Genomic DNA, 25,299 nt, shown 5'->3' with positions numbered 1-25,299 from the left:
GTTAAACTCTTTTGTGGCGCAACATGGTGTCCGGTGCACATTCAACCGTCATAAAATGTCTTGGCACAGAGTCTAAGGGGGTGTTTGGTTCGGTAAATCAAATGGTGTATGTATCGGATATGAATGTCAATATTTTCATAGACATTCTTCTGAATTATGTTTCTTTTTGAAAAATCGTTTAGTTGCCTTGAGGCTAGTACATGTTTCTCGCGGGTTGAGATATTGACTTCCGTAGAGAACTTCTTTCCGCTTTCTCCTTTTATACTAAGTGGTAAAAAGGTTGTTCAAATTTGAGTTTAAGTGTTGAGGTAAACTCATATTTGGAACACATCCTTTGTAATATGGTCATTCATGGGAAGTAGGGTGCTCACTTATGAGGGTCATACTAGTGGAACCAAACAACTCAAAAAATTAAGAATTATCATTCTAAAGAATGTCATCCAAAAGATTTACCGAACCAAACACCCCCTAAGATAATCGCTCGTATCCCAAGGTATTTCTAGGCGTTGGATGCGTGCAGGACACTATGTTGTGCCATAGAGAATCCAAATCCGGGGTGAGGTGGGTTGTGTAGATGGTATCGAGTTGTATCGTATTGATCGATATTAATACTTGATTAATTTGGATCAACTGTTCGTATTGTTTCTATTTATTTTTTTTGGAAAAATAAAAACAAAAGTGATCGGCATATATCAATATGTATCATATTAATATTAGCTAAGACTAATATCAACAACTAAATCCTTGATTGGACAAAAGCACGTGCGACGAGGGGTTGTAAATGGAATTGCAGAGAAGGAAACGAAGGAGAGGGAGGAGGAGCAGGAGGAGGAGCAGGAGGAGGAGGCAGCTTTTGCCCGACCCCATTAGGGAACGGGGTCAGAAATTTTATATCATAGCCGTTGATTGTATTCCACTTTTGTGGTCAGTTAACAGTGGATCCAGATCAGATGGTAAATAGTTGATATAGAAATATCTCTCAAAATGAGACCCCACACCGTATCTACATCACTACGCTGTGTGAAACGCTAGACGACGTAGCTGCATCTGAATTGGCACTTGTGAGCATCACCGACCACCACGATCGCTGATTACATCTGATTCACATTTTTCGTGGTTTGTGAACCTCAAAATTGGTTCTTTCCTTTCCAAGATTGGCACATTTCACATGTTTATGGTTGAAATTACTCCTCTATGGCTTAGACTATCCTTTCCTATCCGCGTCGAGGAGAGAGAGGAGAGAGAGAGTGAGTGTGGCGGCTTGCAGTCGCTACAAAAGAGATCCTCTTTCATTGTCATCCCATCCCTTAGTCCAAGCCTCTTGAGTTTGAACTTTGAACCTTGAAAGGGGGCCTTGTGAATTGGAGACTCTGCACTTCTGCTCATGGCGTGCAGACTTGCAGATTCCAGTTTCCTTTTCATGGTACTCTCTCTCTCTCTCTCTCTCGCTCTCTCGCTCTCTCGCTCTCTCGCTCTCTATCTGGTTAAATTCATGGAAGCTTAGTTTTTTTATTTATGATTCTTGTATGTATATAACGTCGTTTGCTTTCAGGGCTGCCATCAAAGGCCAGTTCGGAGCAGAAAAATCGCCTCAGTTAGTACACCTGGTATGATTTCATTGTTTTGTTTATTTTTTTTTCCTGTGATTTCTGCTTACACCTTCAATCTCAGATGAATGTTTTCACTTCTACTGTCTTGAGAATTACAACCCATGCTTTGTTGGAGAATTGTGACAGTTTTTCTTCCTCATTTCTCTTTACACAAGTTGACTCTTGGTTCCTTTTTGTTGTTCCTCGAATTGGGTTTCTGGTTTTGTGTTTTTGGGTGCTATCCGTCCCTACAGAATGGAATAAGAATTTTGTGCCATTGGTCTCCAATAATTATGATTTTGTTAAGAGAATTGTGTTTGGTTGATTGGAAGTAGAGAGACTGAATTTGGGGTGACTGCTAAGGGGCTCTGAAGAATTCTGTATGATAACAATCACTGCCATTTGGGTGGCGACCGCTGGTGGTTATATCTGATTTGGATAAATACAAATTATGTGCAAGACTGCAACTCATCCAAATGTTTAAACCAGACGAGCTAAGCATATCCGTTATTTTTTCTCTTAAGCGGATGCCAATTCTTATTTTCATGCAATTGAATCAAGTCACCTTGCAATTAACCCCGTTTAATCATTCTCACTGAGCATGCCCATACAAGGCCAGTGCATGTTTGGTACTGGCATGACTTACTTAGCCCAAGCCTGGGCCCACGTTTAGTTCGTATATATACTTGCTTGGAGATTTTTGCATACCCAAGCCAGTCACCTGGAGAAGATACTAAGCACACTGGTCAGTTAAGTTGCAGCTATATGCCATTTTCTCAAAACCACTTAAAACTTCTGATTATCAGCATGGGGTGCATACACTAAGCATGGATTTTTACTAAGGATCTTGTCGATTTTAACATACCCCTCTCTAGATATTCACCCTTATTTCTATTCTTCTTCTTTTGTTGGGTATGTCAAGATTTTTCATGATGTTTTTGATGTTGGACACCTTATTCTGGCTTCATTCCCAGATGTCAAAACATTAAGGGGTATATTGATTTTCCATGATTTATATGGTTTGCAACTAATTTTTTTTGCCACTAAGTTTTGTATTGATAAGTGGAAACAGGTGAGTTAGGGTTTCAATTATTGAAAAAAAAAAAAAAAATTGGGCATCATAAGACTAAAGGTACATTATGCACATCCAATTTCTATGTTATGCTGTTCATGTGCTTTTATGGTTTAAGGACAGAACGCCAGCTGCAATTTAAACAGTCTAAGGAGAATGGCCTGGAAAAAGATAAGAGGGTCAAGACTAAAGGGGCATAGGGTATCATGATGAATTTCTTTCCCCCATGCCCCCTTTCTGGGTGAAGTTTCTTTAATGAATAAAACACAGATTAGCCTAGAAGGGCATCCAGTGTCACAATGAAAATGTAAATTTTTGGTAATATGAAATTTCATTTGTTGAATACCTAAATAATTTCCACTATGATGAGATGATTTGTGGGGATTGTAACCTGAAAACGCATCTCATCTTATGGTTTATTTTTGTTTCTTGATGGACATGGGATTACTGTATGGAGGGGATAAGTCTTGGTGAATTTATTTCTCGTAAACTGAAGGTAACCTTCCTATAGATCATTTTTATGTAGAAGAGTTGGAAACAAGAGGTTCTAAGATAAGTAGATCGAAGATGGAATATATGAGGTGTAACTTTAGTCACACTATGATGGATAACGATAGAGTGAAAATTGAGGAAAGAGAGATACGACAAAGTGACTATTTCAGATATATAATGAGGTCAATCATAAATAAAGAAGGTGACAGAGGACGATGTTTCACAAAGAGTTAAAGTGGGACAGATGAAGTGGAGATGTGCGACCAGAGTGTTGTGTGACCGACGCATTCCTTTTAGCTTAAAAGAAAATATTATGGGCCTATTGTATGACCGGCTATGATGTATGGGGAAGAATGTTGGGCAGTTAACAAGTGTCATATAGTTAAGCTTCGTGTAGCTGAGATGAGGATGTTAAGATGGATGTGTGGTAAAAGTAGGAAGTATAAAGTAAGGAATGAACATATTAGAACTGGTTTGGGAGTTGCCCCAATCAATGATAAGCTTTGAGAAAGTCATCTGAGGTGGTATGGATATGTTTAATAGAGGCCTGGGGATGCCCCAGTAAGGAGGAGTGATCTGATTCAGATTGAAGGGGCTAAAAGAGATAAGGCTAGGCCTAAAATGACCATAAGAGAAGTGGTGAGGAATGACATGCATGGTCTAGGGCGTCCCAAGTATGACCTCTGATAGAGCCGTTTGGAGGGCAAGGATCCATTTGGCCGACCCCATTTAGTTGATACTTTTCTGACTTGCTGGTGTAGTGCTATTTACTCTCATTTATTCTCACTTTGCTTTTCCTTTTGTTTTTGCATAGATCCATGCATCCTACCCCATTAAGTTGGGATAAGGTTGAGTTTGTTGTTGTTGTAGTTGGCTATGTTTACTGTAAATTGGGATATCTATTCACCTTCATGGAAGTTCTTTTTGAGAAGGAAACTGCATTTATAGCAATTTTTATGCATGTGAATACTTATCTACTTGCTTTCTTGAATTAGAAGAGTCTCTTTACTGTAGAAAAAAATTTAGTAGCATAAAAATGAACCAGAATATTTCTTGTCCAATCCATATTATAAATTTATAGTTACTTGTATCATAGCAAATTATTTTCTTTTGATTTTTCCTGATTAGGTTTCCTTTAATAACTGAAAATTTCTTTTGTATTCCCTGCTGATGTTTTCATTATCTGTCTTTAAGGAAACTTCCAGCCTGCTTTATTTAAAGTGGTAATTAGAACTTTGAGATACTTTTTCCCATGGTCAAGCTGTTTACTGAAAAACAATATGTTAACTGTTGCACCAGTGTGGAGTCATATGGTGCAAGTAGAAGGTATATCAAAAGTAAAAGTAGGTGGCTGAAAATCACTTGACTTGAAGAAGTGAGAGAAGACAAGACTACACGTAGTTTGGAAAAGATTTGCTGGAGTTGATATGCTCCTTTTTTTTTTTTTTTTTTTAATGTTTAATGTGAACCCCAATCATTTACAATCTTTGGGACGCATGCTTTTGAAATTTACTACCATTTACAGACTTTGGGATGCATGCTTTTGAAGATTATGCGTTTAGCATGATTTTGAAATTTACTATCATTTACGAACTTTGGTTTGTGTACTTTTGAAGTTTTTGTGTTTAGCATGCTTTTGAAATTTATCCGTTTAGCAACTTTCATGAAAAAAATGCTTATTATGTTTATGTTATTTCTGTTTTGGACCACTGATCTTGCCATATTGGTCCTACCCATATTCATAGAGACCTTAATTATGTTATGTACAGGAACATCTTATCTGAATCACAGAAGCCTGCACCGAGGGGAATTTAAACATCCTCAATGTCTATATCCCAAGAAAAGAACTAGGATAATAAAAGCTGTAGCTATCCCAGTTTCACCTTCTGCTGTGGACAGCACAGAGCAAAGAAAGCAGCTATGTGAAAACTATGGCTTTACTCAAATTGGAGAACCACTTCCAGAGAATATTACAATGAAGGATGTCATTGATACCCTGCCTAAAAAGGTATCCTTTTGTTTGCACAAATTTTGATGTCATCATGGGTACCCATCCAGTATCCTTCTGGACCTGATTATACCTGGCATACTTGCAGAAGAGCTGTCTCCCAACATTTTTTGGATCTTATCTAGGAACTCAGTAGTCTAAAGTTTTCCGGATCAAATGATACCAATTCTCAATAGAATGGTATTTTTTCCTGGTCTTTGTGGCATATTCATCTCATCTTCGTTGGGTGTTTAGAATCATCCAAAAAGGTCATTTTTTGGCCATTTAGTAAAGGGCTATCTGTTCCTCCAGAAGGTTGGAGGGTAGGTGTTTGAGTTTGACTGAATGTCTTGTGATTGAGATACCATTAACTGAAGTATTTTTTCACAACACACATTTGGTTAGGTATTTGAGATTGATGATATGAAAGCTTGGAAGTCAGTTTTAACATCTGTTGCTTCATACACATTGGGAATTTTCATGATAGCAAATGCTCCATGGTATTTACTTCCTTTAGCTTGGGCATGGACTGGAACTGCAATAACAGGGGTTAGTTGTACTTTTCATCACCTCTTCTTCCTTAACATTCTAAAACTTATATTTCCCTTACCATAAACAGGCTTCTTTTTCTTTTAACTTCTAACTTGCTTCATGTCTTTCCTAGTTTTTTGTGATAGGCCATGACTGTGCTCACAAATCATTTTCAAAGAACAAGTTACTGGAGGACATTGTTGGAACTCTGGCCTTTTTGCCCCTCATATATCCATACGAACCATGGCGTTTTAAGCATGATAGGCATCATGCAAAAACAAACATGTACGTCTCTATTTCCATTTCTTTCCTTTTTTTATCCTTAACCAGATTGAAGCATTTTTTTTTTTTGGGTTGGTCCAAGATCTTTTATATAATTTTGTTAGCTCTCTTGTTTATTATGATCTGGAAAGGAGAGCTGCTTAACTGAGGCTGGTTGTGTGCCCATCCAGGGCATTGGCACTGGGTGTCTCCTAGTGGATTTTCTTATAATTAATTTTAAAATTCATTTCGATGGCCACTTTAGTCTTCTTCCAAAGCATTAGTTTCTGAAATTTCAGTAATTTCAAATGGAAAATTTCACCAAGATTTGAAATATTTTCAGTTGTAAAAGGGGGAAAAAAAAATCCTAGGAGGGAATAGGAATTCTCTGGATAATAAAATTACACTAATGACAAACGTATAAATTTTTTATTTTATATTTTTATTTTATGGAAGTTTGCGAATGTATTATTGAGCTCACTATACATTTGGTTCTTTAATTGTTCACCGTGATGTCAAATTTCAATCTAGTACGAAGCGAAGGTGTTAACACTTAATATTGATTTTCTCTACTCTGTTATGAGCTCCATATTCTCCATCCTGTTTGGGTCACAAATTGGCCAAGAAGAGTTTCACTTGCGAATGCTTCTTTTCTTAGCTTGATTAGTCAGTTCTAATGCCGTTTGGCTTTAGTCCCCCACCCGGCACCAACATCTTTTATGGGAAGCCTTTGTAAGTTAAATCTATGTGAGTTTTTTATTTTTTCTATAAATAAACCAAGGAAATTTGTTAGATGTACTTGATTGATGCCATCTAGAGTTAAAAATTTATAAGAAAAATTATTGGGGGGGGGGGGGGAGTATATAAACATAATTCACAATGTAAAACTTCTGATCCATATTAGCACTACATTTTTTTTTTTGGGGGGGGATATATTCCTTCATGAAAATTAAAATAAGTTAATATAAATTTGGTTTAAAAATGGAAAAATCTGTTCGGAACCAAACTGGTTAAAACAGACTCTTGTAACCTCTTCTCTTTGCCCTTGGTGACATGACTTAGAATCTCTTTCAGTGAGGTTATTTTTGTAATTTATTTCCCTTCTCCTTTTTTTTTTTTTTCTTTCAGAATTGGACCCTCTGCAATTCACTTCCCAGTCTCTGGATATCCCTGATTACCTTCCTCTCTGGCCACTCCCGCCACCTTTGAGCAATTGTGCCATCCTTAAATTGCAGTGGCTAGATTAGGGTTACCCAAAGACTGTTGTGGCTGCCATATTGAGGAGGTAAGTTGCATCATCTCTCTCACTCTCCCCCCTAGTGGACGGACGATGGAGGATGGATGAGAACTTACAACAACTCTTTTTTGGCAAGCACCACCCCTGCAATTGAGCATCCACCCTATAACACCCTTCTGTGAGTGCTCAACCTGCACCTTTCTCCGCACCCACTGCAGCCACCTCCCGTTGTGCCATGTCATTCCCCGTCAGCCTCATGTAGGCACTCTGCAGTGAGACCCTGTTGCCCGTCTTCCATCTCTTCACCCACCTTTGCAGCCAGCGCCATGCTCGCTCCTCCCTCCCTACATTCTCTCTTGTGAGCCCCTGCCCTCTGCTTCTTCATCGGCGAATCCAACTCCCCTCCTGTTCTCTTGGTTCAAACCGCCAAAATGCCTCTCGAGCCTCTTGTCATTCACATTAGTCATTCACGGAAGAAAAATGTCAGAGGAATCACCCAATTTACCGGAGTCCCACTGCTTCACCTGAAACTGCCTTGACAATTTGATGCACACGCACCTGATGGCAAGGATCTTAGGTAGAGGCCCTGATGGATGCCATACCAATTGCTTTTGTGGTCCTCATCGCCATCTTAGTTCTTCCTGGACGCTAGGCTGATGAGCATGTCAATGCGATCGAAGAATACCCACTTGGTGGGTGCCCTAGAAGTGATCATGGCCTTCTCGATTTTGTACTTATTCAATGTATCAATTCAATTCTTGCATTGGATGTCTGCCTTGAGGGCGCTTGGTGTAGTCCTCACGGACTCACGGTTGGTGATAATGTCGGCAACCTCTTTCCAGTGTTCCTGCTAAAAGTTTCCTCCCCCCCTCTTTCTCTCTCTCGTCGGTTGTGAAATTACATTATTATACTTTTTATATTGGCACGTCATTGTATGAAGGGAAAAAAGTTCGGTTACAAATTCTGTTTGTAACCAGCCCTCAAAAAACCATATTAAATCACCAAAAATTTGAATGGAAAAACAAGGTCCTGGGGAAAAAAGGTTTATAACTCTTAGCTATAGATGTGTCCTAATTTACCTAATAATGAATTTCCCCTTACTGATGCAATCTGAGGTTGGAAAAACCTAGTTTGGATCACTTATGGGCTCACTCAAGGGTATAATAGCCAAAAGATGAAAGACAATGGGAATTTTGTAATTATCTCAAAGTTAGCAAAGGTGGTGACAAAATTGTAAATAAACAGAATACTAAGGGCTGGTTAATAGATAACTAGGGGCGGGCACACAAAAGGAATTCATATTTAAAGAGGAGTAGACTAATTAACATAAAAAAAAGGCCGTTACCCAGTGCACAAAGGCTTCCCGCACTTAAGTAGGGTTTCTGGGAGGGTATATAGGTAGACAGCCTTACCCCCTTTATGGAGAGGCTGGTTCCCAGGACTCGAACCCGCACCACTACACAAGCGGAAAAAGCCCTTTGCCATTGCTCTAAGCAACGACCCCTAGACTAATTAACATAAAATAAAGATAAAAGTAAGATTGAGGGTGAAGGGGAGGGGTATTTTGGAAAAGAAGGGATGATGGGGGTTTTAGTATATATTGCAAGGAGGTTGTCTTCAACCTCTCGACCGTGAGCTAGGGCAAAAACCAATTTGAGTTCTATGGGGAGAACTTCCTCCTACAACCACTGACCGACCTGAAATTTCAGATTGCTAATTGCAACACTAATCCCTGTTGAATACAACAAAAATCAATTGAAGAAATCAACTCAAGGATTAAAGAAATAGTTCTGAAATCAAACCCAGCGGAGGATATGGAACCAGCATTGTCTGTTGGCTTCGATCTCACAACCTCCCTTCTGTTTCAATCTAAAACTCAGCAAGGTAAGTTGCTCCTCTGATTGTGAATGCTCCCAATCTCAGGCCGAATGGTCCAGGGATGAGGGAGATTGCAACTATGTTCCTTTCTCAGACTACGGGCACAAAACAGGAGATGAAATGAGCTGTTTCAAAGAATGGTTGCGGCAGGAATCCAAGGAAGAAAGTAAGAACCAAACAGAGGAGAAAGGGGAGTAATCAAACCTGAGAAGGAGAAGAACCAAGAATATTCAAGCAGGGAAAGTGAGAAAGAAGAAGATAGATGAAACCCCAAAGGGGTAGCCAAGTTGGCAAGGGACTTTCACCTTAAGAAGCGTGTGGTTCTGAGTTCGACTCTTTTTACCTCCTTGGGGCCACTCATATTGGGTTGTTTAGTGCTCTTCATTGCTTTCAGTGAAAGTTGAATGCTTCTCTTTCAACCCTGGTATGACCCGGTCCATGAAATTGTGGGGTCAGTATGGGTCCGTAGGACTAATCTAGTAGAAGGCCTGGATACCCATCCTTAGCCAAAAAAAAAAAAAAAAGAAGAAGATAGATGAGAGAGAAGGGGAGCACACATGGCCAACAATGGGCCTTAGTACCACAACAAAACTCAAACTATTCAATTCATTATTCACTCTAATCTTCATCATTGTGTTACATGCATATTTAAAGATATAAATTCCTAATTATATTCTAAAATAGAGATAGAACTCAACTAAAAGTAATACTAAAACAAGGAAACCAGTATCCAAAAAAAAGGCACACTTGGTGCACGAGGCTCCCGCCATTGCAGTGTTTGGAGAGGTCATAAAGTACTCAGCCTTACCCCCGGCTCATGGAGGGGCTGTTCTCCCAACTTGAACCCACGACCACTAGGTTGCAACGAAGCAGCCTTACCATTGCAAGGTCTGCCCTCTTACAAGATTACAAGATAACCGGACCTAGTTTGTCTTGGTCTGCACTACCAAAGGGGTTTGTGTTGGTCCAAGGAGGCACTCATGCATCTAGAAACAAAATGTGCAGAAATAGACTCACTCTAACGGGTACTTGCAGCTTCTTGTCTGCAATTAGAAACAAAATCCAAAATATGAAGTGTAGATTTTGCATATGTGTCTTCAATATGTGGGGAATAACAAACTCAATGTGTAGAACATCTATTGTTGTAATGGAGTCTTTTGTCTAATCCACACCTTCATGTTTTCTTCGCTAGAGGATCAAACAAGTAGGGTTGTATCCACATCATGAACCACAATCTTCTCATCTTTGCCATTACTTGCAGTTCTTCCTGTAGCAGGATAGCAAGTGTTGCCCCTTTTGACTTCGAGCATACTTCGTTAGCCAGTTATCGTAAAACAAACAGTTATTGTAAAACAAACTGTCATAGATGAGAAGGATTTAGGGTTGTTGGTCTGTCGAGAGCTTAGGCGCTTAACAACTTACCACTGTGCTAAAATCAATTGGTGGTAGTGAGGGTATGACCTTATTGCCTTAAGTAGGTCGGACAGTTAGTCCCGAGAGTCACATGGAATCACTACATTTCATGCTAACAATCTCCCCCACAGCATTTGCTGAGTGACTCGAACCTGCGACCTTGACTTTGATACCAATTGTTGTTAAGAGGCTCAGGCGCTTAGCAACTGACCAATTGCACTAAAACCAATTGGTGGTAGTGAGGACGTGACGTTATTGCCTTGAGCAAGTCAGGTGGTTAGTCTTGAGAGTCATGAGGAGATGCTTCATTTTACGCTAGTAAGGGTATACAAATTTCTATCATGGTCAATCACACCTTTTCGCGCTTCCAACCATTGTCGACCGACTTTGGTGGTGTGTTTGGAAGAATCAATCAACTCACAAGAAGCAACATCAAAGTGTTGAGAAATCGTAAATATGACAAAGACATCACCATTAGATTTAGTGATGATCTGATATTCTGATTTGTCTGAGACAATCTCCACCATAGATTGCAAAATGAAATTCTCGCTCTACCCTTTGTCGATGAATACAATAGCAGTCCTTTAATTGGACAAGCAAACTCTGGTCTTGAAAATGTAGATATTCATGGTCAAATTTAGCTCTAACACAAATTGATGCAATCCTGGGTTCGAAACCCCGGTTTGGATCATTTGTGGGCCTACCAAGGGAATAATAACCAAAAGATAAAAGAGAATTGCAATTCTGTAATTACATCGAAGTTTACAAAGGGAATGGCAGAATTGTAAATAAACAGAATATTAAGGGCTGCTTAGCAGATAACTAGGAGCTGGGATCCTAGTACACAGAAGCAATTCATATTTAAATAGAAGGGGTAGACTAGGCATAAACATAAAACAAGGATAAAAGTAGGATTGAGGAGGAAGGGGGGGGGATATTTTGGGAAAGAGGGGAATGATGGGGATTTTAATATATATCGCAAGGAGGTTTTCTTTGGCCTCTCAACCGTGAGCCAGGGCAGAAACCAGTTTGAGTTCGATGGGGAGAACTCCCTCCTAGGACCACTAATCATAGCTGGCAAAGAGTCTAGGCAACCCAAGGCGTTGGAGGTGGCCTGGATGCAAGGCGACCAAAACGTCAGCTAGACGACCAAGACGACACTAGTTGTCAAGGCGCTTGGATGCCAAGGTGGTCACATAGGCGACGCCTTGATAACTATGCCTCTAACAGACCTGAAATTTTAGATGGGTAATTGCAACACTAATCCCTGTTTAATCCACAACCAAAATCAATCATATCATTCAACTCAAGGATTAAGGAAATAGTCTGAAATCAAACCCAGTGGAGGATGTGGAACCAAGATTGATTGCTGGCTTCAATCTCACAACTGCCCTTTTGTTTTGATATGAAACTCAGCAAGGTAAGTCGCTCCTCTGATTGTGAACACTCCAAATCTTTGGTCGAATCGTCCAAGGATGAGGGAGATTTCAACTATTTTCCTTTCTGTTAGGCAACCGCCCAAAATAGGATATAGAATGATCTATTTCCAAGAATGGTTGCGGCAGGAATCAAAGGAAGAAAATAAGAACAAAACAGAGGGGAAAGGGGAGTAATCAAACCTGAGAAGGAGAACCAGAAATGAATCGAACAGGGAAAGTTAGATAAAGGGAGAATGCACAGCCAGCAGCCAGCAGGCCCACGCCTTGGCACTACCACAGAATGCAAACAATTCAATTCATTATTCACTCTAACTCTGTCGTTAGGTTACATGCATATTTAAAGATAAAAATTCCTAATTACATTCTAAAATGGAGATAGAACTTGACTGAGAAACTAACAATAAAATAAGAAAAACCATTATCTTATGTATCTACTTTCCCAATAGAAAATAAAATAAAAGATTACAACATAAACCCAAATAAATGACCCCTAAATATCCTACTGGACCAAAACTAATTTTGGACCTGGTTTCTCTGTCTGCGCTACCAAATGGGTTTTTGCCTTTTTGTTGGTCCAAGGAAGCACTCCTACATCACGTACCCAAAATCTGGTACTCTTTTATACCCCTAAATGTCATCCTCGAATTTTTTTCTATACCAACTTAACTTGGATTCTGTTTCTGTTTGCTATTAGATGTTAAAGAAAGAGTTGCATTTAATAGATTATACATATCCTAATTTATCTATACTACCACTACCTGTATCTTAAAAGAGATTCAACCTTTCAAATTTCAAATTTCAAATTTCCTGTCCTCTTTTCTATGGGAAGCTGGTACTAGAATGCATATTGCTCTAGGCCTGGCTTGACGGGTGGCCCATAATTGCTATGTGGCTGCTTGCCTGGGGCTCAAATTTGGTGCTTATCCATCCACCTGTAGAAGTTCAACCCAAACAGTGTCTTCCACGTGGCGGCCAAAAAAAGTAAGTCGTAAAGTGGTTTGAAAATCAAGATAATGGCCAAACAGTTTTTAACTGTTGAAGATACAAGGGGAAGAGTTTGAGTGGACCACAACTCTTACATGTGGGTGGCATAATCCAGGGGGCTTCTTATCTATCCAATATTTCAAAATAGCAGCAACATTCCTTCCATGTGGCTGAAAATAAGGTGCACCTACCACAATGCACGTTTATATCAGTTTTTCCTTTTTTAGTTGCCCTTAGCTCTGAAAAGTTGAGCTGAAAACTGAAGGAGAGAGGAAGCATATCAAGGCTCTGGGTGTGTGAAGTTTCAGATATTGTCTCCATGTTCTGCTCATAATTTGTTGCTGCTCCTTCAACCAAATCTTTGGAATTGTACGGGTTTGATAGGGCTCACTGAAATGCTGCTCGAGGAGATATCAAGCTTTGCTCCATGAATAAAATTTTCAGTCTACAAATATTATATTTTGCAATCCCAACTTTTGCGATTGAATTAAAAATACCTGATCATGAGAGCACAAATAGATAAGGTGAACAATTATATAACCGAGAGCTGTGAAATTCCCAAGATTTTGTTGAATCCAAAAACTTAAAATAAATCAATACCCAGTCTTAACAAATAGAAATCATATAAGAAAATCCTAACCCGCTCAGGCTATTACACAGCAATTGAGATGCAATTCCTTCTATCTAAGCTTGAAAATTCTCCATGTAAGTCTCATGAGACCAAACCTTCAATTTCTTATGTCTTCCTTCTTTGTGCAAATGTTCACTTTTTTTCATTTACTATCCAGACCAGAGAACTCATGTTGGCCGCCACTATTAAGTTTTAGCTGAAAAACAGAAAAAGAGGGTTGAGTTAACAGATTCTCCAAAAATGAAGAAGAGAAAAATGTTAGATAGTTGGAAGTAAGAGAAAAATTACAGAAGGTCGGAAAGTCTAAATTGGGAATGCCTCTTAATGTGAATTTCACTTTAATAATGAACGAACAGAATATTTGGTTGTGTGTATATTTATGTTGGATTTATGCTGTTTAAAATGTTAACCAGTTGTGTGCATCTGGCAATGTTCCTATCTGATCAAGGTGTTTCCATATTCGTGTATTGTTTGTCAATACACCTTTGACGTTTCCCTTCTCCTGTTTTTCATCCAGGTTGTTTGAAGATACAGCCTGGCACCCCATATGGAGAGAAGAGTTCGATTCATCCCCAGCTTTGCGCAAAGCTATCATATTTGGATATGGTCCAATCAGGCCTTGGATGTCTATAGCTCACTGGTATATATAATTGATTCAACCATTAAATTAATTAGTTTGGAAATATGTTTTTCTTTTGCACTTTGATATCAATATAGGTGCTGGAATTTTAGAATTTTTTATAATTTCGATATTTCTATTCAATATTCATGTTTCTTAATGTCACTAAGCATCCTAATAGGTTGATGTGGCACTTCGATTTGAAAAAGTTCAGACCAAATGAAGTTAAAAGGGTGAAGATAAGCTTGGCTTGTGTATTTTCCTTCATCGCAATTGGGTGGCCGGTGATCATCTGCAAGACAGGAGTCATGGGATGGATCAAGTTCTGGTTGATGCCATGGTTAGGTTATCATTTTTGGGTATTACTTCTTGACCTCTTCAATGTCAGAATTCTTCAAATGGTTTTGATGTTTACAGTATCTAAGTTAGCAGTCTGATGAATAAGAGGAGTGTACCACCTATGCTACTGTTACATGTGGTAGGTAGGGCAGGGAGGTTAAAATCCACCATTCAGTGCCACTCACCTTTGTTCCGTAGGCAGTCCAGTCAGATATTTTAACCATCTGCTCCACCCCGTTCTTCCGGACTGCTAGAACCTAGAGGCATGAATGGACCATATGGAGGCCTTTTGAATGGATGGATGTAATCACATGATTGAATTGGTTGACTGGTGCCTGGAATATGTGATATAGGTGAAGATATAGGTGAAGCCAACTCTTAACAGTTTCATTTCCAAATGGGACAAGGACCTTGTCCTTCAGTGCACAAAACTCAAAAACCACCTTTATTGATCAATTTCGGTGTCTCAGTGTCATGTATAGTGATCTCAGTTTACATCTTTATTTGTAGATGAGTACCTTCACAATGGTTCATCATACAGCTCCTCACATACCTTTCAAATCTTCAGAAGAGTGGAATGCTGCTCAGTCCCAGCTAAATGGGACTGTTCATTGCAACTATCCTCGTTGGTAATGGATCTATCCTTTTTCATTTTCTTGCTGTTGCGCTCTCATTTTAGTTCTCATTATTATTTATAGCAGTAAATTATTATAAAAAAAAAAAAAAAAAAAAAAAAAAAAAAAAAAAAAAAAAAAGATAAAGCTTACTAAAGTTTGGCAATCACAAAATAATGGGCATGGTTCTGGCAACGTTTTAGTGGAGATCGAATTTGTATGTTCCCCCATTATTGGAGTTTTAAGATTCTGTGGTTTGTCAAATAAAATCAGTTTCTTACTACTAGAAGCGGGGGAGAACTAATGAATGGTCATTCTTTTCCCTGAACAGGATAGAGATCCTATGCCATGATATCAATGTGCACATCCCCCACCATATCTCTTCAAGGATACCGTGGTATAATCTGAGGTCTGCTCATAAATCTCTCCAAGAGAATTGGGGCAAGGTAAATATTTGTTTTCCTAATGTGTGTTGATCTTTAGACCTTGATTATTTATCATTGTTTGCTTTAACTTCTGGTGTTCTACTTTGTACCAATAGTACCTGAATGAAGCAACATGGAATTGGCGCTTAATGAAGACGATAATGACGATGTGCCATGTATACAGTGAGCAAAAGAATTATGTTTCATTTGAAGAAATTGCCCCTGAAGAATCTCAACCAATCACTTTCCTTAGAAGAGTGATGCCTGATTTTGCATGATTTATCACAAAATTCATGGGATCCGCTACTACCTTTTGGTTCTTTGTATTTTTCTTTCATTTTTCTACCCAGGGTCCTGTTACTGTTTTTTTCTCCCCATTGTCATTTTACTGTTTTTGTTCCCTAATGCAACAATTCTTTAATTGTGGCAATAAGAGTATTTGGTAGAGTGAAAAGCATTGAAGAAGCTTCTTTGGCACGTCACCTCCCTATCATGAATTCATTCTATGGGCCTACTACCGTTGGAGTATTAAAGTGACCTCTCTCTTTTTCTGGAAGAAAATGAACTGGGTCCTTTCTCTTTTATGTCCTACATAAGATAATGGAAGGGACCCAATTAGCTCACTCCCTCCGTGGTTTTATATAAGGACTTGAGGCATCACTCTGTGCCCTAATGATCAAACCTAATCTTCGGTGACTGATATTCTGTAAAATAAAATAAACCTTGTCAACTTTTGTTCAAACCAACTCCCCAACTTGTGGCTCAGCTTGGCAGTTGCAACTCACATGAAAAAAAGCATTTCTGTGAAACCATCTTTTTGGCAACAAACTTGCAGCAGATTCTCACCTAGCTCAGCTCCCACAGCTACAGAACTATAAAAACAAAAACTGACAGACCCAGCTTTGGAAAAGCAAAAAGGGAAAAGAAATAAAAGAGGAACATCCTACTTCCCTGAAAATAGTTAACAGAGTTGTTGAAGGAATCTAAGAATTTTAAATTCGTTCATTCATTTTAGTATCAATATGAACTCACCATATACAAACTCAAGCTCTAACTAGCAAATTACTTGGTGGGATGCCAAACCTATTACCTTTACCTAACCTACACACACTCCTCACAATGAAGACGAAACTACAGAGGAGGACCAATTTGCAGAACCAAATGAATCAGATCATGATCACATTATTGGTGGAGGTGGAGTCTCCCATATGTCAAACACATTCTCTTCACTATGAAGAGCAAAGAGCCTATCCCCTCCTATGGAAAAATCACAGATTGAACCTCCTTCGCTTCTTCGGAGCCTGGATGTCAATACCCAATCATGCCCACAAAAAACTGAGATGCTATCATTCATGGATGAAAAGAGTTGGCCTTCATGCAATGCCAGTTTCGGATAACAGGGCTCATCGGTCATCTTCCCTTTCATGAGCCGGCTCCTCGAGCTCCATCTTACACTTCCATTTGTGCTCCTCAAATCCATGAAACCCAAGTCTTCATACTCATTTACAACACAAATGGAACTGGTGTCCTCCATTGCTATAGCATCTCGTACCCTCTTCTCATCCACAGTTATCAGAGCTCCCATATCAGACCATGACCAGACCATCTTTTTCTCTCTGAAATCTAACAGGCTAATGTAACAATTGTCCTTCCTAGGAAACAAAGTTGCAACCAACAAACAGTTGCTCCCTTGAAGCCATTGAAGCTTGTCAGCATCTCCAAGTGACCAACCCAGGGATTCATAAAAAAAATCAATCTGTTTCCCAGTGACCTGGTCCCAGACTCCAATCCCATACTCATTGCTTCTACCTTTACAACTAGCAAAAATCTTGTAATCTGAACTGAAGCTCATAGCACCAGCAGTGTAGCTCTTTACCTGGTTCTCATGACTCACTTGAAACTTGTATCTAAGATCAGCTGAGGATGAGCTGAAAAGACCCATCCCACCATCTCCCCTGCCTAATCTTTCACAAGCACTGATCACTATATTAACTGAATCAATCCACCCAGCATCATTGACTCTCTGATAATCAAGATTGATAGGTGGATGTTCTTCAAGCATCCAATTATAGACATGCACCATACTACCATGGGCTACACAGCAACCACCATCAGGGCCTGCCCGGATTGCAGTGCCATCGCCGGGAGCTCGACCCGCGACAGAGCCGGCGAGCCTCAACCTGTTTCCATCGAATTGACCCCATCTAGCTGCTCGGACATGATCAATTAGGCCATAGAAGAGCGCCTCCCGGTACAGTAGCCTCTCTGGCATGTTGGGGGGGATGTTGAGCTCTCCCGTTCGTAGAAGATCAAGAAGAACGGCGAAGCATGCCGGATTCCGATCGATGAAGTACTCATCCGTATCGTTGGGCTGCAGGTTCCAGTTCTCATCAAACATAGCTCCGAACATGGAATTCCGACCTGCGATGGCGAGAGTCGTCGCGGTTGTCACGAATTTCCTACCTCCGACATTGAATCTTACCCTGTCTTTCTGAGTTCCCATTATTGGCAACAAAAAAGACAACCCAGTTGGGGTTTTTGCAGGGAAGGCAACTGGAATTATGAGGAAACTAAATGAAACTTAGATTAAGGAGATCAGAAATTGCTAATAGTTGGAAGGAATTGATGGAATGAACACGATCTTCAAAGGAACAAGAAATCATAAAATTCAATTCAAAGCTGGAAATTGGAAGAGAACCCCAAATTAGGAAAATAAATAACAGCTAATTGGAAAATAGAATTGAAAAACAACCCATAAAGGATGAGTTTGATGAGAAAGAGAAACCAAAACGTAAGAATTGAATGAGAAACAAACAAACTGAGAGAATTAAACGTGACGACGAATACAAGTCTAAAACAGAATTATGAATTATTTTACAGGAAACAAGACACGAGAAGAAACAGGGGACATCGATGGGTTCGCAGGATGATCAGACCCAAACTGAAGAATTGCGATCTACGTTATAAAGAAGATATGAGATCTGGGTATCAAAGAGGATATGATTATGGATGTGGGTTCTCATTTTTGAAGGATTTGGTGTGGTGGGATTGAAGAATTGGAGCGGGTTTCATTTCAAAATTGTCACTTCTCTGTTTCTCTTTCTCTTTCTCTTTCTCTTTCTCTTTCTCTCTCTCTACTTTTTCTTGTTGAGATTGAATGTTTCTTTTTCATATTTTTTTAATTACGGATTCGTCCTTGTCTCCTTGGTCTTTCATCATCCGGTTCTGACAGTTTAGAAATTTTATTTTTAAAATAGCCTTTGCTGGGCAGTTAAGGATTTCTCCATAAAGTCAGCCAGCCCAATTCTCTTACCCCAAAAGAAACCGTGTCTTGTGGGGATGCTTTTCATGTTCCTCTCATGTTTTTGAGTCTGGTCTGAGGGACTTTAATCAGCTATGAGCCAATGACACAGAAATTGAGAGAACCATTAACATTTTTTTATTTTATTTATTTATTTTTAATATGGGATTTAACTAAGATAGATTGGCCTTCAAATCATGCTAAGAACTGATTTAAGGCCTTTTCTTTTCTTATTTTATGGACAAGTTAAGACTTTAAGTTAATTTTTTGTTTTTATTTTTTATTTTTTTTTATTTGTGGGATTTAACTAAGATATTGGCCTTCAAATCATGCAGAGTACTGATTTTAGCATTTTTTTTCTTTTCTTTTCTTTTTTTTATTATTTTATAGACAAGTTAAGGCTTTAAGTTATGTTTTTTTATGGATTAATAAAAAATTGATATCTATGTTTCATCTTATCTGTTTCATTATCAATCTCATATTATATTACTGGCTCTCTCTCTCTCTCTCTCTCTTCAATTGGCTAATACGTCATTGATGTATCAATTTTCAAAATGCACAACTAATAGGACTCAGTTTTCCTTTACCCACGGTGAAAGAGAATTCCTTGATTGCATATCATTATGGTATGAGATAGACATTATATAAGGGAAATGTACTTTCGATCTTATCTAGTAGGAGACAGAATGATAATGACCCCAGATGAGTATATTTTTCCTTCCCCATGGTGAAGATAAACTTTTTCCTAACTAATATATAAAATAATGTATAATTGGAGAAGTATCTAAAATTTTAAATTTTAATGATTAATTTAAAATAAAAATTAATTTTCACTAACTGCTTCTAAATGATGAATAAAAAAAATACTTTATATAGCCCTACTTGGTCAGATATTTGATCTTATAATAACAAGATGGTGGGCCCCTTAATCTATGACATACATTACAATATGCAACTCTTGCTTAAATGAAACTATTTCATCCTGATATGGTGACCTTATTGTTGGTATGAACTATGAAAAGATAAAAAGTTAAAGCCCTACTTTAGGCACTTTGCTGAATTGGGATTGGTTGGTGTAAACACTGGAATTATCCTAATCAAACAAGATAATATAGAAGATAAAAGGTGTTGGGTATGAATTATGTAAGGTAATGATCTTAATTGACACTAAGTGGTAATGGTTGGCTTTGCTTGAATTTCATGATACCATTATGAGCAGTTAGTTGGTTATCTTCAACTTAAAGTGATAAGAAGGAAATAATTCAATATTTTTGTTTTACGTGTGAAAATTGTATCATGTAATCTGAATCATTCTTTATGATTTACATGATTTTACTTGCTTTTGGTTCTAATAGACAGATAATCTTTCTATTTTAAAGAAAAAATGTTACTAATCCAAAATTATCAACATTTATAGAAGACCATAATTGTGGTTCTTATCTCTTTAGTATTCCAGTTTTGACACTAGTGGGGATTTGTCACAATCATGGGTACCAACTACCAAAGCACTTCTCATGCTGGCCTTTTACTCTTTATTGCTTATAAATGGAGAATGACATCTTTCCTTCTTTGAAGTTCAATTTTGTTAAGAGATTAAGTCATAGGTACCAATGAGCTTTCGGCCATGGAATACTAAGAAGAATAATAATCCTCTTTGATTGCTGACTTTTTGGTTGTATCTCCTCTTCAGGATTTTAATTTGAAGTAGTTGTTTTTCATGCATTCTAACATTTAATTTGGAATAAATATGTTACTATACTTTCATTCTCCAATGGTACGAAATCTTCATTGACATCTATTTATCGATTAAATAAGCTAGTTTGGATATATTGTTGGTGTATGGATGTGAAATTGTTTGTAGCCACTACACCAGTGCAATGAGCATCGGGTGGCTAAAAGCCTTTTAAGGCACGTGTCCAGATGCTCTTAACCGTTCAATGCTCACCGCACCTCACCACTTACGGCATAGGAAGTGGATTCAATGTGTGATGCATAATCCACGTTTTAAATTTCAAAGCCAAATTCTTATAATTTATCATAAGCAATGGTTCTGTTAGCCGCCGGTATAAGGCTTCTCACATAAAATATTTTATTCAATTTTTTAGGAAAGAGACAAATGATTAAAATTTTTTGGTGGCATTCCCATTCCTTGAATTATTATGTTCTAATAGTTTAGACTCTAATGACCAATCCTTCCCCGGAGATAGCACTTGTACTCTCAATCTTTGAATTAACGCTTGAAAAGTGGAAGTGCCTAAGTTCCTTGAATCCAGCTGCCTAGACAAATCAATCAAATACTTAAGAGAGTAAAACTCATTTTCATTTGAGATGAAACTTGACACGTAGGTAGAATTCCCTATGGTACATCTAAACATGAATATAAATAGAATTTGATCTAATATGTTCCAAGCTTTTGTTGTTGTTTTTAACTTATTTGTTATGATTCCATATAAATCATATCAGTTATAGGGGGGCTAACCTCACGTTAGTTATATATGGGACTTAATAGGAGTTGATATGGTATTGGGTTCCTCACCTTAAACGTGATTTTAGAAGTGAGTTCTCTTGAGGTTCATGACTACCACAACAAAATCTTTCGAGCAAATTAACAACCGAGGTTGACATCATCTCTCTAACCCAATTCAACCCAGAGATCAGGCCATGTCAACTAGGCATTCCAAATCTGGACGAGGTAGAGTTTTAAAATATTGATTAAGATGTGTTGATGTTTGATCTTGGATCTAACCACTGCTTATGAATCCCTCGATCTATATTTGTTGACAAAATTGTGTTGTTGCCTGGGTTGCAATTGAGTGGTTGTTACCCTGTTTGTTTTGTAACCAAGGTAATGGAATCTTAGAGGGTATTTTTTTAAAATACTAAAACCTAAGAAGGTATTGGTGCACCTAATATTTTTACTACAAAAAAGAAAAAATTATGTACCCAGAGAGTGAAGGTGAATTATTCTATTTCTTTGGCAGCAAGCAAGGGCTGCAACCTAGTTAGTAGCCAAAATTTTCCTTTTTACTCTACGATCTACACCCTCTCAAATTGATATTTTAAACTATTATATATTTTTCTTTAAAAAAATCAATATAATAATCCATTTGAGGAGACACAGTGTACACCTTAGACTTTAGACAACATTTTCCCATAAATAGGTTAAAAAGAGAAGTTACTTGGTCACATGCCCCTTGTACCCAAACACAAGGGTACGTGAAATTATCAACCCACATTTGGGAAATCAAAGTTCCGAACATGTGTCTTATGTCTAGGAGCACCCCCCCCTAAGCCTAAACATTGGGGAGCACAAACCCAAGAGGAAAACAATGATCATTTTGCACCCTTGTATCCATGGTGTAGCGACCACTCCCGAACAAAAAAATTTGTCCCTAAAAATCATGTTGATATTGATACTTTTATACACTTTTATTAACCTTACACGGATACAAAACCACACAACCAGACAACGATTTCTTGCTTAAATAATACATTAATACCACCACTTATTTGTTGGTAAGCATTTATACCACCACCAATCATCAAAGTCTCTATCCAAATACCAAAAAAAATATGGTCAAAGAAAGGAGAGAGGCAAAGAGACAAGGCTCTATCTTCCTCTTCCAACCAACCTCGAATGTCTCCCCTCATCTGTCACGAACCCTATTACCCTAATGTCACGGCGGCTAACTCGGCCCCCTTTTTCTAATTAATATTTAATACATCTTTTAATCTTCAATTACTTTGCTTTAAATATTCTCATTCTTCTAAAAATAACTTCTTTTAATTTGGTTTAGTCCCTTTCTATGTGTTTCTGGGATCATTAGTTGCTTAATGATACCTTTAATTATTAAAAAAAGTCCCAAATCCAACACAAATCCACACTAGTTAGTGCATTAAAAAGGAGAATGGGTAAATGTGAACGCCACCCAATAGATATTATGTGGGCCAGTCCACGTTCGGCGTCCAGCCCACGTTGTCTGAATTCTGTTGGGGCCTTGGGGTTCCCTATTTCTGCTACTTTGGGGTCTTCTTTCATCTTTCATTTCTTATTTTCATTTTTCCCTCATTTCTGAATCTCTTTATTCCCCCATTTCTTTTTATTTGGACTTTAATTTTTCTTATTTTATTTTCTATGGATTCATGTAGCTCAACCTATCAAGTTGAGATAAGACTGAATTTATTATTGTTATTATTGTAACAATACTTCCACAAAAAAAAAAAGTAACAACACTACCTAGTTCTATGCCCCTGCTTTAGCGTAGAGCAAAGAAGCCAAGAGTTCAAATTGTTTATGTGGTGAGGTGCAGGGAACATCCAACGGTTAAGAGGGTTCAGCCATGCATCCAAGCTATTGGATGCTCAATGCATCTCACTGCCTCACTGTAGACGATTTTGATGCAGAAACCAATGAGGGGCTTGTAGAAGTATCAACATAGGAGGATATTTTATAGGGAAAAGGACTCTGTTTAGAAGTATAAGACTGCGCCCAGACACAGAAGGAGGTGAAATGACCACCCCATCCCCTGAAAGATGGAGATAACCACCCTGTTGAAGCTTCCACATACGCTCTTATGGATCCCATGTTGGTGTAGAGACCACACTTCTGATGAGAGAATTCTTCCCATTTTTTGAATTTAACAAGGGTAAATTGTCATTTCAACCCCTCTATATTTTTGGATGCTGGCACCAGTAGCAGTGTTTTCCCCTCTATTTATTGTCAAAGCCAGACTTCCTTCCTAGATCCTAATCTTTTATCTCTGGGTTTGGTTTTGTTGAGAACACTTATGTGATAAAAGGCTTTTTATTGAATTTTTTTTTTTTGGTAAAACGGCTTTTATTGAAGTTGTGGACATGTGTGTGGGCTCTTCAATGATGGGTTGGCATGGGGATATGTAATGTAAGGAAAGGGAGAATTCCCAGATTTTGAAATTGACCTAACATTGCTAGTGCTACATTGGTGGAAATTTTCTATTATAGAGTTCATGAATAAATAAATAAATAAAATAAAAAATAAAATGTGTTGTTCCTAATTCCAATAGAGATCTTGGAAATAAAATTTACAAATCTAGAAGAACTAGAATTTAGGGAAGAGAGGGGATTCAACTTGTCAACTACTACAAATAAATATTTCATTATTTTGCAAGAATCCATGCACACAACTACTCTAAGTTTGGAACAAGCAAAATGAATGTTAGCTTTTTGCTTAAAAAAAGGGAAAAAAACAAAAGCTTAAATGGTGATATAACTAACATGATAACCTATTTAGTTGGTTTTATATAAGATATAGTTTTTTTATTGGGTAGTTATCCATGTAATAATGAAAGGTATTCTCAAAAGGCAAAAGACAAATTTCACTCATCTATTTTTATATTTTGCTTTTTCAGCAAAAAAAATAAAAATTTGGGCATGATTGTGTGGCTCCTGCACCACAATAGGTGTAAAAAAAAATGCACACATGGGTGTTAATGTGGATGGAAATCTTTATTTCACAAGGGGTAGGCTTATTCCCAAGGGATAGGCAATAATTCACTCGCTCCTATGTCTGGCATAGAAGCCACGCAATTGGGTAACATTATTTTTTCCTTTTTTTTTTTTTTAATCTAAACCATTTATTTCCACTCGAAGGGAGAGTATACGGTACTGTCAAGAGCACTAATATATACGAGATGTTTAACTATACAAAAAGGGGTATTTTATTGAAGGAAAAAGGTTGGGCAGGCTGCTAGGGTACCCAGCCCGTGACATTCTCTCTTTCTCTCTTTTAGAAATTAATTTAATGCCCTTTCCACCCAACCCCCCATTGGTTGAGCTGCTAGCTCCAGGAGAGCTAGTAGAGTGCCTAATCTTCTCCCTTAATTGAATCAGACTCTAAAATGTGATACATTGTTAATTTAGACCACGTATTCTCTATCCGTTTATCTGAATAGATATATTATTTGTCAAGGTGATAGAATAAATGCTTTATGACTTTTGGAAAAAATAATAAATTTTTGAGAATAATAATGCATCATAAAAGTGCCAATAAACAGTCCCATGGTTCAGGAGCCCATGTTCAGTCCATGTGAAAGTCAAATTAGTGGGCCAAACTTGAGAATAGCCCATTTATTTTTCGGACATATATAATTAGGGTTTGAAAAGGTTTTATGGGATGACTTTGCCTCAACTCTTTACGTATAAAGGAAAGGATAAGAGTACCACCATGGTGTATAGATCAAACTGGTAGAGGTACCATTTCATCTGGTTATTAAGATTCAGTCCACACATGATAGAACTAACACTAACCTACAGACCTTGCCTTGCCCAATACCAAGAAATAAGGATTCAACATCTAGGTTGACTTGCGTCTACCTTGGATTGTAATTAGGGTTTAAATGTCCGAGCTTTTATATATGCAGGCAAGTTGGGGCCATAAATTATCCCAAAAGCTTTTACTGGTTTGTTTGGGCCTCAGGTTGGGCTTAGTTTGGATTCTTTGGAATATAGT

The 25,299-nt window shown here is 38.1% G+C and overlaps 2 protein-coding genes across 3 annotated transcripts; one reads left to right on the top strand and one right to left on the bottom strand.

The window, feature by feature from the left end:
• Nucleotides 1–1,058: 1,058 nt before the first annotated feature.
• LOC122084377 (omega-6 fatty acid desaturase, chloroplastic) lies at nt 1,059–15,976 on the top strand. 2 transcript variants are annotated; one of them, XM_042652579.1, is made up of 11 exons: nt 1,059–1,207; nt 1,285–1,423; nt 1,553–1,607; nt 4,923–5,161; nt 5,546–5,689; nt 5,805–5,956; nt 14,032–14,154; nt 14,315–14,492; nt 14,983–15,101; nt 15,418–15,532; nt 15,628–15,976. In XM_042652579.1, the coding sequence occupies exons 2-11, from the start codon at nt 1,385–1,387 to the stop codon at nt 15,787–15,789; spliced, it is 1,326 nt and encodes a 441-aa protein (XP_042508513.1). In that variant the 5' UTR covers nt 1,059–1,207; nt 1,285–1,384; the 3' UTR covers nt 15,790–15,976. The 2 variants fall into 2 exon arrangements, with proteins under 2 accessions (XP_042508513.1, XP_042508512.1); XM_042652578.1 differs by having other exon boundaries at nt 1,071–1,423.
• Nucleotides 15,977–16,484: 508 nt separating this feature from the next.
• On the bottom strand, nt 16,485–18,653 carry LOC122084378 (BTB/POZ domain-containing protein At2g24240-like). Its single transcript, XM_042652580.1, has one exon. It carries the CDS (start codon nt 18,012–18,014, stop codon nt 16,689–16,691), a length of 1,326 nt encoding a protein of 441 aa, XP_042508514.1. The 5' UTR covers nt 18,015–18,653; the 3' UTR covers nt 16,485–16,688.
• Between the last annotated feature and the right edge of the window lie 6,646 nt (nt 18,654–25,299).

The sequence above is a fragment of the Macadamia integrifolia genome, chromosome 7 (assembly GCF_013358625.1).
Source record: "Macadamia integrifolia cultivar HAES 741 chromosome 7, SCU_Mint_v3, whole genome shotgun sequence".
Taxonomy (NCBI): Eukaryota; Viridiplantae; Streptophyta; class Magnoliopsida; order Proteales; family Proteaceae; genus Macadamia; species Macadamia integrifolia.
The sequence above is the reverse complement of the archived record's forward strand: the minus strand, read 5'-3'. Positions and strand labels throughout refer to the sequence as shown.

What these genes read in the sequence shown, in the direction of transcription:
- LOC122084378 (XM_042652580.1), bottom strand. Translation starts at nt 18,014, where the DNA reads ATGGGAACTCAGAAAGACAGGGTAAGATTCAATGTCGGAGGTAGGAAA.
- LOC122084377 (XM_042652579.1), top strand. Translation starts at nt 1,385, where the DNA reads ATGGCGTGCAGACTTGCAGATTCCAGTTTCCTTTTCATG. An exon ending in CATCATGCAAAAACAAACAT is followed by an intron (nt 5,957 to 14,031) that starts GTACGTCTCTAT and finishes TTTTTCATCCAG; the next exon opens with GTTGTTTGAAGATACAGCCT. An exon ending in CATTGCAACTATCCTCGTTG is followed by an intron (nt 15,102 to 15,417) that starts GTAATGGATCTA and finishes TTCCCTGAACAG; the next exon opens with GATAGAGATCCTATGCCATG.